The sequence below is a fragment of the Pempheris klunzingeri genome, chromosome 10 (assembly GCF_042242105.1).
Source record: "Pempheris klunzingeri isolate RE-2024b chromosome 10, fPemKlu1.hap1, whole genome shotgun sequence".
Taxonomy (NCBI): Eukaryota; Metazoa; Chordata; class Actinopteri; order Acropomatiformes; family Pempheridae; genus Pempheris; species Pempheris klunzingeri.
The window spans coordinates 9,252,531-9,264,635 of NC_092021.1; the positions used below are offsets into that span (position 1 = coordinate 9,252,531).

General features: G+C 38.9%; 2 protein-coding genes across 2 annotated transcripts in view; one reads left to right on the forward strand and one right to left on the reverse strand.

Annotated features, from left to right (window-relative positions):
- Window positions 1–12,105, forward strand: part of slc39a10 (solute carrier family 39 member 10) — a 216,687-nt gene that overhangs the window by 63,658 nt on the left and 140,924 nt on the right. The window lies entirely within an intron of this gene.
- The window catches only part of dnah7 (dynein, axonemal, heavy chain 7), a 72,539-nt gene that overhangs the window by 32,726 nt on the left and 27,708 nt on the right, over window positions 1–12,105 (reverse strand). Inside the window, exons 32-36 of the mRNA XM_070838340.1 lie at window positions 6,888–7,070; window positions 4,925–5,101; window positions 4,496–4,627; window positions 1,976–2,197; window positions 1,087–1,284 (exon numbers count right to left, since the gene is read on the reverse strand). Coding sequence (XP_070694441.1) covers window positions 1,087–1,284; window positions 1,976–2,197; window positions 4,496–4,627; window positions 4,925–5,101; window positions 6,888–7,070 — 912 coding nt within the window. The remainder of the gene's footprint in view (window positions 1–1,086; window positions 1,285–1,975; window positions 2,198–4,495; window positions 4,628–4,924; window positions 5,102–6,887; window positions 7,071–12,105) is intronic.

Sequence of the window (12,105 nt, forward strand, 5' to 3'; positions counted from 1 at the left end):
TCACCCTAGAGTCTCAAGTTTGAGCACACTAATGGATGAACTAATGAAGCAAAAGAAAGGTCTTAGTCTTAGGTCTTAGTCCTTGATATAAATAGATGAAGGTCTGCTGAGAGATACTCAGTATTCCTCCAAGGTGGCCGTTTCACACGTGATGTCTGTGGCTGTGTTGCAAATGATTTGTGTGTCCTGAGTACTTATTCTACTTCCCTGAGGCTGAGGCTGCGCTGCTCAGAAATTAATGCTCAGTCATCCGACAGAATGATGTTATTGGTAGCATAGGCAGTTTTTGTCTGCATGTCATAATACTAATAACAATAATTTCTGCAAAGAAAAATTGCTGAAGTAAAAAAAAAAGCCCAATCCCTAATTTCCTTGGAGAAAAGAAATAGAGACAAATAGCTACAATAAAGAAAACCAGTTTAGCGGATGCTTATTGTAGATAGTCCATGTGCAGCACAATGGGGCAATGTTTTGATGAATGGGTCCAGGTTTTGTTTGTATCTTGTACACATGCACAAGGACTCACATACATGAGCATGCAGGCTGCATTGACATTACTAAGTAACAAACATACAAGTGAACAAAGAAGATTTCAAAATGTTAAAAAAAAACAGCTTAATGAGGAAGTAAATGCACGTCTGTTTAACCTCAACGATACACAAAATGCATTTTAATGAGAAACACTGAATGTAAACATGAACGTGTTTCCAAGAAAACTCCACAGAGACACTGTTTGAATAATTATTGCTGTTTGTGAGCACCTTAAAGAACAGTCTATGGCATTTAAAAGTGTTATCCTTATTTGTGGAACAAATTACTAAGTTTTGATAAGTTTCAATAACAATATTTATGATCACTCCTAAAATAGATTAAAAAAAAATATATACAGGGCAACTGACAAGAGAATTAATGACAGCATTAATCTTAAATTGTCATGGCTTACGAAATAATCTTTTTAGCAAATTAAAAGATGGAGATGGTGCATCTGCATCACTCCTACTACAAATTCCTTTCTGCTAAGTACAAAATACCATAGTGCTTTTCCAAATGTTACACCGATGAAGTAATGCATGCCGAATGACTCACTGTAATGTAGACACTCTTGCCAGTACCAGTGGGGCCGATGAAAATAGTGGGCTTCTGGTGGGTGACGAGGAGCCCCATCAGTGCCATGTAGCGTACAGTGTTCTCAGTGGGGACGATGATCTCGTTGAACTGCATGTCTTTACATATGGGGGGAGCAATCTTTAGCTCATCTGTCCACAGCTCCCACCTACCTGGGCCCTGAAGAGGAAATGGGGGAAAAAAAAAGATAAGGTAAGAGTATGTGCGATATGAAAGGCCATTGTGTGACTGTAGGTACACACAATGTCTTGGGACAAAATGGAGCACTTTGGTTGTAATGTGAGACATAAACAGAACAGGTAATTGTACATAAAAGGTCTTATCTAAAAGGTCTAATTTTATGTGACCCTTTCCTTGTGGTCAAAATTTATTCATATCAATAGGAGATCAATGGTTAATGTATGAAGGAAATGGCTCTGAAACTACATGTGGTATCGACCATCCCATAGTCTTTTGTACTGCAGACAAATCCACAGTGGTCTTGTGTAGCCAGGCTCCATAAAAAGCTCTTTTCCTCTGATCAAGTTGTAAACTAATAGATTTAAAAGAATTTCTAAATGGGGGAACTGGACGACATGTGTTTTCTTTTCTGTGAAAACATTGCATTGGACGCCATTCTCCATAGGAAAAGAAAAATGTAACACTGGAATGCTACTTTGTCCAGTCCACAAGTGCTTGATGTAGAATGTAGAGATGGCCCTTGTTAACTGTTAATTGTGGTGTGTTCAACACAACCATTTGTATTCTTTACTGTGACAAAGGCTTACATTTCAGTGACTTTGAGACATGATGCTAAGTAAAACACAGAGCAAAGTGCTCTCAGCCACACACTTATCAGAAATCATCCTACCTCTTTAATGAAGCGATACTGGTAAACTGTTCCCTCAGTGGGCAGGGGCACCGTGAGCTGTTTAGGTGGAGCCACAACAGTGGCCAGAATGCCGTGGCAGGCCTGGGTCTCTTCACTTAAGGGGCCGTTTAGTATCTCCCTTACCACAGTATCAAACACGACCCGGCCCGGATCATCACAACTGGCACCCATTGACCACACCAAGGAGAACACAAAGATGCCCTGTGTTAAAGAAAAAGACAAACATCACTGCTTTTTTGCCACTAAATCATGGCAGAAATCACAGCCTTTTAAAAGTAACATTTTAAAATGTAGCCTTTAGATAGGCTTGCTATTCCATACACTGTCAGTTGTTGCGCCACATCTATCTTTGATAAAGACAGCAAAGTGAAAACCACTATTGTCAAATGAATACAATGGAGTACAAAACAACCCTGAAAAGTACTGGAGTAAATGTATAGTAAAGTACATTATCATAAAGTAAAAGCACTTAAGTGCCTGTCCTTCAAAATCTCAAAGTCAATCCAGTGCTTGAGTAAATATATTCTGCTATAGCTGTTCCTGTGTGGGGGAGGCATTTACTGTACAGAAAACAGGCTGGATGACCATATACATGGTTTCACCCTAGTTGCTGAAGCAGGCAGAATCTATTTAATGGGTGTACATGGAACTTGTGGTGGTGCATGTGGTGTTACATGCAAGTTTTGGTTCATTCCATAATGTCATAAAATATCTTACATATTTTTAGAGTACTTACCTGTGAACCATAAGCAACCAAATAACAACAAATTTATGTTCAAGCTTCAAGCTTTTTGTAGTGTGAAAAATCTAAGAACTGACAAGTCACAGATTGAACACATAGATACTATCACATAGTAAAGAAAGCAGAGCAGAGTTGGGGTTTGGACTCTAAAATCTCATTGTGCAGAGAACTACTGAGACATTTACTGACTTGATTAAAAAGTACAGAAACCATGTAAATGTCTCATCTACTGTACAGAATATTTAATGAGACAAACACCAGTGGAGAGATGTCTTTGTTGGAAAAAAACAGCAGGAATACTGCAGGAATTGGAAATAGCTATCATGAGGCTTCGCAGCCTCATGATAGCTCCTGCTGTTAAAAGGCTGATTAATTCAACACTTTTAATAATGACTGGCTGAGAAACATGGGAGAGAGGGCTGAGAGGCATTCATCAGTGCAGCATGCCACAGGGGGATAATAGCAGTGCTTTCAAAAGACAGGATTCAGAAGCAAAAAAAAAAAAAATCAATTTGAACTCATGCAGGGGGCAGAGGAAAGGGCTCATCTGCTGAAACTTTTCCATTCTTAGTGGGCCTATGTGCAGGCAGGTTTGATAAGAACAGTATGTAAAAGGGAAAAGACATGCTCTTTGGCGTATACTGCATGTGAATTTACTCTATGGTAAAAGAAAGAGTTTTTCTATGTGTTTTTTAAGCAGCAATGCAATGGGTACCAGAAGGACCATTGCTAAGGTTCATTTCATTTTCAAATTACAACTTGACTTGTTAATTCATTGTTTTGATGTAAGAGTGCAGAGGTAAAGACAGTCTCAATTAAGTTGGAAATAACTTAAGTTAGTAAGTGTGCCATTCATAACTTCTATATTACATTAACTTGAGGGAAATTAGTGCTATTGGTCTGTCAGCATGTTGTCATGATAGTTTGTAAGCTGCCTTTGTGTCGTGTAGGGCCAAAACCCCCTGTAGTTTTGCAGTATATCTGGCACCGTTGGCTCTTTCATGATGGAAAGCTTTCTTCTGTCACTGACTGCCTCTTTTTGTTCTTGCTGTTCAGCTCAGCAAACTAGTGATTTAGTGCAGTTTCTCTCTTTGCGTAAGCCTTTTTTGCCCCCACCATGTATTTCTGCTCCCACAAGCAAAACGGCAGCCTTACAACATCAGTGCAAGGCTAAACAAAACTTGACAGTTTCAGTTGCAATTTTCATCAGAGATATTCTCAATTTGTATTCGCAGCATATGACAAGATTGTTTATTCATATAGGCTAGTTTGTGTCGTTGGTCTCACTGCAATATTATTTGGAGAACAAAGACAAACTATTTCCTCTCACCCAAAGAAAGAACATATGTGTATGGTCAGCTGGAGTCTTTGCAGTGTGTTCAACAGCAGGCATTAGTCTTGGATGTCAGCTTGGTGATTCTTTTCTTTGTTTGTTTTTTGCTGTATGTTGCATCATGCAAGTAGACACTCAGATCTTATGAAACAGATGCAAAGTTGTGCTGAGACTAATGAGCGTAAGAAGTGAATATTATATGTGGTGGGCTGCTTCCAGGGCACTGGGCTGCCATGTGGAACCTACTTGTGGGATAGTGGGCCTACAGTAACTCAATAATGCTGTCTAATAACTCATAATGGTTGTTTTATGATGCTGTAGCCACTTGTGGGTTTACATATTAAATTAATCCCTTATTATGTTAATAATGCTGTAATAACCATTAGTAACTGTAGCAGTAGTAGTGGTGGGTGTGCACACAAACCTCCAACCAGGAGCAAACATCTTTTTCATTCATGCTCTTCATCTTTGCTTCATCATGAAACTCATCCATCATACAGTCCATCAGATTCATCAGGGATTTGATAAGATTGGTGTCAGAGGTCGGGGACAGCTCCTGAAATCAAGCAAAACGAAGAAACACACATTCAAACAGATGAAGCAAAAGAAGTGATAGCTGAATATACTACTGGACTCCAAATTCGTTAAAAAGGTTAGAATAGGTGATTAGACTTTAAAACACATGTGTCAATGTAATATCTATATTTTTTATAATACTGAAAAACTGAAGCAAAACCCTCCTGTAGATTTGGAGTGAAAAAAGAAATCATTTGGAATACAGACAAAATATTATTCATTTGCCAAGCACTTCCAGCTAGAGAATAAACTGTATTTCCTGTGGATAGTTGAGCACCTTGGTGGCCTTTCTAATGAGCTGTAGGCAGGTTGGCAGTATGCGGTCAAAAAGGGCAGTGATGAGGTCTTTGTGCGCTGCACTGACTGTGGCAGGCAGGGTATTGAGCCAGGACAGCATGAGGGGCCTCCAACCAAGCATGTGAGGCTCCATGTAGATCATTCCACAGCGAGACACCTACCACAAATATATATCACATCTGAAAACACACATCTGAACTGGTACTTAACTTTTAAAAAAAACAGCAATACAGAGGAACATTATCAGTAAACTATTGTATGTAATGCTGCAAACTAGGTGTGAACATGCAGTGTAGTGCAGGTGAGCGTCCAGTGGCCCTTATTTGATTGAACATTGTAACACTTATGGAGTTCATTCAAATAGTTCCATCATATCCTTTATTCTGGTGAATACTGTACATAAGTATGTGCTGCATATGTGATATCATGTCTAATGAATAACTGATATCTGACTATACTGTCAGCTTTTACAGAGGAAAAGCTTTTTAATGAGACCCCATAGCTACAAGTCCAACCCAAGGAATAGCTCCGGAAAGGAGTGCAGGTGAAATTAGAAGAAAAAAAGAAAAATGAACAGAGATGGGGGAAGATATAATGTATGTGTGCAGTAGCTGATAGACATGCAGATATGATAGGAGAGAAATTATTAAAGAATATGGCTGTAAGATAGTACATAAAGGGAAAAATAACTTTCACAGACAAAGAGAAGAAAAATGAAGAGGAAAAACCAGAAGAGAAAGAGAGACATACAGTGCACAAATGGGACCCTGAACAAAGCAGGGCGGGGTTCCACTGTGATCACAAAAATGTTGATGCCTGTGCATTCGGCACGATGAAAGGAACAGCTGCCAGGCTATACAGAATCAAAAATAGAAGTCTGTTTAATAAAAAAGTAGAGCCGGGGAGACGCAAAGGTATTCTCTCAAGGCATCGACATATTGCAGTCAAAAGCCTTTGTTACTGTCTCACAACAAAGAACCATAAGGAAATGTACAATTAAAACAGTTTTTAGTGTGCTGCCAAAAATCTATTCAAGGATTGAATAGATCAAAAGGAATGGAGACGTATGTCACCCATGTGATCTCCTCTCGATTGGCTGCATTTTTGTGTCTGTATTGCTGAGTCTATGTTGTACATTTCCCTGCAAAAGTACATGGACAATTGGGGAGGAACAGCATGAGCATCCCCAGTGTTATGTCCTCCTGATAAAAGTCAACATTGGCAAGTAAAAAGAAGTAGCTGGTGACATTACAGGCTTAGCATGTGGCTCTTTACACCTTAGCCAAGCAAACAGTAGAGGCAGTAATGAGAGTAACTGTACTTAAGATTTAACTTAACAAAAAATATGTATGCTACATTGTCCTAAGTGGCATGAAGGAAGAGAAACAGGAAGAAAAGAAGAATGTAACTACACCTGGTTAGGGCGCGAAATCCTGGAATTATTCAACTCATAAAGATATTTTTCAAGCGCAGACAACCAAAAATACAGTGAGTATACTATTTGCTTGCATGCGCTTGTGACTGTCTTGAGTCTAATAGCATTCATTAAAACCAACTGGCAACACGATAAAGATAAAGCAAAGACTAAATATGAAATGCAAATACTGGGTGTAATAGATTAAATCTACAAATATTTTGTAGCTGAACACTACTGGTGTAGATAACAGAAAATTAAAGCAGGCAGCACCAAAACATGACCACTGAGATGAATTCATGAGTGTGTGTGTGTAATAAAGACAGGCATGAAGGGCATCACAGGTGAGAGCCTTTTTGTCAGTGGAAGGATGATAAGACGGGGATTAGGGAGTGATAGAATAGTAACATGAACAGTAAGTGATTCATCCTCCAATTATATCCACAGAATGGAAACCACCACTGCTACAAAATGGAAAAGCTGAAAAACACTGTGACAAAACCCTTAATCAAAGTAAGGTGCTTCTCACTGTGGCTGGAGATGCCACCTCCAGGTCCATGGGCTCAAAGATCAGGCTCATTTGTGGTGACATCTGAATAATCTCGCCGCTCATCAGACACAGCTTCTTGTTGTCGTCGAGTACTGTATTCATATTCTCAATCCACACGGCATCCACTGGGCCGTCAAAGATAAGCCATTTTCTGTCGGGGCTCTGAGAGAAAGAAAGAAATAGGATCACTCACACCTTTAAGGAACATTTTTGACCTGCTGGCTTATCTTCTTTATTTAGTGTAGCTAACCAAAACATAAATACATCAGGTAATCAATGACACAATAGCTAAAGTAGAGCCAAGTAAACCTACATATTTCTTGATGTTGAGGCAGCTTGACAGATGGATGGAGGGATGTTTGGATGTAAGGAGGCACAAACAGCCAGACAGACAAGCACTTGGGGAGGCTTTTTACTCAAACATAAACTGAAATAGAAGGCTGGCAGTGGTAAAATATGCTAAATTTCTTAAGTATCCATGGTGCCTTAAAGTTTGTAGCTTAAAAGTGCATGAAAAGAACTTCCGTTCTGCCACTTGATTTGTAAAGACAGTGCCTTTAATCATATGCACATACTGTGTTCATATCTTTCCCTCTAACAGGAATCCCGGTGCAAGGTCACAAAAAAATCCTGTGCATTATAATTTAAGATGTAACAGTGCTTGGTAAATGAATTAAATTAACACCTACACTATCATAATTGAGGTTGAAAACAAGCGCAAATTCGAAAGCAAGCGTAAAGCAAGGACTGTGCTTTAAATTGATTTGTTGAAATATAAACAAATGGAGAAGCCTGGGCTGGGGCCATCTGGTGCTTGAGAGAGAAGAGAGTATGCTGTAATGTAATGATCTGACAGTAAGCAATGGCACTGAAAAAAAAATGACATTGTGTATGCAGAGAGTTTAATACACTACGCTGCTGCTGACTGCAGATTAGCGCACAAAAATGAGTTTAGCAAAATGTGATGCTGAGAAAAAGAGCAAAACAAAGAAGGACTTTTGCACAGAGAGGAAAATAACTTTTTTGAAACTGAATTAAGACAAGCCTTGTTCTCGCTTTCTATTTTCATCGCATCAGTATGTACTGCCTCGACTGTCATAACCACTCCACACACTCGTTATTCATTGACAAAAAAACTATTTGTAAAATGACAACTTTATATACAAGACAATTTTTAAAATGACAAGTTCATTTGGAAACAATCTGAGAATAGGGCTAACAAATGATTTTCCATTACGACATACCTCCGCTGCCATCTGTAAATTGTCCGGCCATGTGTGTCTAGTGTGTGCACATAATGAAAGAGAGTTATTAAAGATCTAATTTAGCAAAACAGCTAAATGTTTCTTTTGTTTACCGTGCTACTGCAGACTTTCTTTCTGCCAGCATGAAACTAATTGGAATGTCATGCCTATTGTCCAAACATTCATCCTAAATGTTTAAACTGAGACAAAGACTTTCGTGTTCTTGTGGCACAGCACCTGATAACATGAAACATCTGAGGGTGTTGCACAATGGCCACATCCTGTGCCAAAAGTGGAACTTTTTTTTTAAGGTTTTAACCAATAAGAAGAAGGGCAGCAGCAGCTTTCTGCTCTATATAATTCAGTTCTGTATTATTGAGGACCACATATCTCCAACAGCATAATTCTACATCTCTACTGTTATTATCTTGGGTGATTTGAGCAGACATGCCCAGGGAAGGTCACAGAAGCTATGTAGCTGTAGAGCACAAAATAGGTGAGACAGAGATATAATAAAAAATACTTCTTGCTTTAACTGGTGACACAAGTTGCTTCAAATGCCTGTTTCCATAGAGACAGTGTCAGGTTTAAAGTCTGTGATATCTGCTGATATTGTGTGTCAGTTAAAATGTCATTACTTTGACATTACTCTGAATAATTCTGGTCATTTTCATGCAAGTTTTAAAGATTTTAACACGACAGAGGAGTTGAGCATAGATAAGGTAGGGATAAACACCTATTACCTCTGTGCAACTAATCCTCCTATCACACAGAAATACGTAAACTGAGCATTCAGAGCTAAACTGTCATAAATAACAGTTACAAATAACGGCAACAAATACGTCTACTAGATCCTCCAACCCCCCTCAAACCTGTATATGGTTTTGGGTAGTCGTTCATCCTCTAAGTAAAGACACTATACACTTCACCTAAAGCCAGCACCAATGGAAACACATTCAAAGTTTCACAACAATGCCATTAAAGGAATCAGCACCACGAATCTTCAACGTATATTAAGCTTGTATGCAGATGATATTTTATTCTACTTACAGAGGAAACTAGAGGAAACTTTCTCCCTCATTAACACTTTCTCTAAAATCTCTAATTACACAATAAAAAAAAGAATTTCCCCCCTGGGACAATAAAGTTTAATAATAATAATAATAATAAACTGGTACAATTCCATTGTCCCTCTCTCACAGGATGCCTGGGATTCTGCAGAACGCAAACCATCACTCCCACTCTGCACTGCTAATATTAGGTACTTGGGTATTGAAATTTTCCTCGAGCTGTCAGAGTTGCTCCATCTCAACTACACCCCATTGTTAAACACAGTAGAAGATTACCTCAGATGATGGGTGAATTTACCTCTCTCACTTATAGGACAAATTGCAACTGTAAAAATGAAAATACTCCGTCACATTAACTGCTTTTTTCAATAATACCAGTCACACCAACAGATAAATGGTTCAAATCTACCGACTCTTCCATTACACACCTTTACTGGAAAAAGAGAAAAGCAAAAATCAAACTAGCTACTAAAAAAGCAAATCACATGGCGGATTAGATGATTAGAAACACAGACTTGGAAGACAACAGTTCTGAGAATATCTACAACTTCAATCCATAATCAAAACAAAAAATAACATAACTTATAAAACTCTCAAACCTTCCGAAACAATTAATTATATAACTCAAGTCAAACCAACTCGGATAAACTAATCTCTAAACTCTACAGAGTTATATTAGTATCAGATAATTCCGTAACCGTCTCTCCCTTACTGGACTTCTGGATTGAAATAAATAAACATATCTTTGCAAAGACACCCAATACAAATCTACAACTAAACCAATACGAAATCATTCACAGAACACATATAATCCAATATAAAATGTACAAAATGGGGCTGACAAAAACAAGCACTTGTTCACAATGCACACTAGGCACAACAGACAATTACTTACACACAGTCTGGGTTTGCCGTCCAGTTCACTCCTTTCAGAATTCAGAAAAACTCTCCACCATCCTGAACTGCAGAATTCCTACATCCCCACAGTTCTCCTTGCTAGGAGTTATAAGTATACCAAACAAATATACTGCTCAAAAGAAATTAAGGGAACACTTAAATCATACATCGGATGTTGATGACCGCCAAACCGGTCATGCTGGATAATGTTGTTGCAGGCAGCATAACACTCATCATGCCAGACTCTTTCACGCCTGTCACATGTGCTCAGTGTGAACCTGCTCTCATCTGTGAAGAGAATGGGGCACCAATGCCGGAGCTGCCAATTCTGATGTTCCCTGGTGAATGCCAATCGAGCTGCACGGTGCTGGACTGTGCGCACAGGTCCCACTAGAGGACATCAGGCCCTCATGCCACCCTCATGCATACCAGTAGCCTGCTGGAGGTCATTATGTAGGGCTCTGGCAGTGCTCCTCCTGTTCCTCCTCACACAAAGGAGACACAGCAAACCTTCTTGCGACGGCACGTATGGATATGCCACACTGGAGGAGCTGGACTACCTGTGCAACCTGAATGGGCTGCAGGTACCACCTCATGCTACCAGTAGTGGCAAGGACATTAGCAAAACGCAAAACTATCAATCAATCAGGAAGGATAAAGAGAGAGCAATTGTGTTTGTCACCACCTGCAAAACCATTCCCTTTTTGGGGATTGTCTTGCTGTTGCCTCTCCAGTGCACCTGTTGTCACTTTAATTTGCACCAAAACAGGTGAAATTAATTCACAATTGCTATTGCTTCCTAACTGGACAGATTGATATCCCTGACATTTAATTGACTTGGTGTTATACTGTGAGGATTAAGTGTGCCCTTAATTTTTTGGAGCAGTGTATAAGAACAGCTTGCTCATTTCTCTAACTGTCACCAAGAAAACAATTCTTCTAAACTGGAAATCAAAAAAATAAATTAATATTAACCATTGGACCAACCTCCTCTCAGAATACATATCTATGCAAAAAAAAATCACTGCTCACAATAACAATCACATAACAGCCTGTAGGGAAAGACGGTCCCCCATTCTTGTCCATGTTGGGGCCGGGCTAATGCTGCAAACATTACCACGTTCCAAACATCCAGCACACTGCAGAGCTGCACTAACTAACGGTTTCATTAATTATTAAACAAGTTATTCTCTTGATGGTTTGTTGATTTGTCTGGGCAATTCAGTGTCTGTTTCAGAAATAATGAATTACCTCTCGTGGATCAATAAACACAGATTTCACTGCCTGTCATACAAACACCTACACATGCACACACACTTTACCTACAAATATCCTCATCCAACCTAACCTAACCTAACCTAATCTAATATCTAATCTCTATCATTATATAAACACTGCAGTTGGACTGCGACTTTGGACGGCTGCGGTGGTGGAAAACAGTTTCAGAACAACAGCTTGTGAGTAATAAACTAAACATAAGATTGTATTTTTTTTTATTTCTGACATTTTTGAATGAAAAAGACTTTTGCAAAAAATGAAACTAAAGAGCATGTTAGGCTCTGTTGGCACACGTGGAAAGTAACTTGAAATGATATGAAATATCAAGTGTTTTTTTTATTGTTTTTTTAAATTATTTGATTGTCTTCCAGTTATTTTATGATAGTGACTGCATACAGTATTTGGTTGTACATGACCAAAATATAGAGATCTCTGTTTGTATTTTCGGCAGCCTGTATAAACGAGTAGTTTTTCGGGCATGGACTCAAACAGTGACCTTGAGAAATGAAAATCACTCTGTGAGGATACCAATAGAAAAGCACAATCCTAGGTTCATTCACTAGGGGGCCTGACATCTACTCTAGGATGAAAGTCATGGATTCCTTCCTTCATAAGTGAGAAAGCCACTCTGGCAAACCTCAAAAGGTTTTTAGCTTTAACTATTTTTGGATTCCTGAATGAGACTATTTTTTTTTTTCTTCCTTCAGG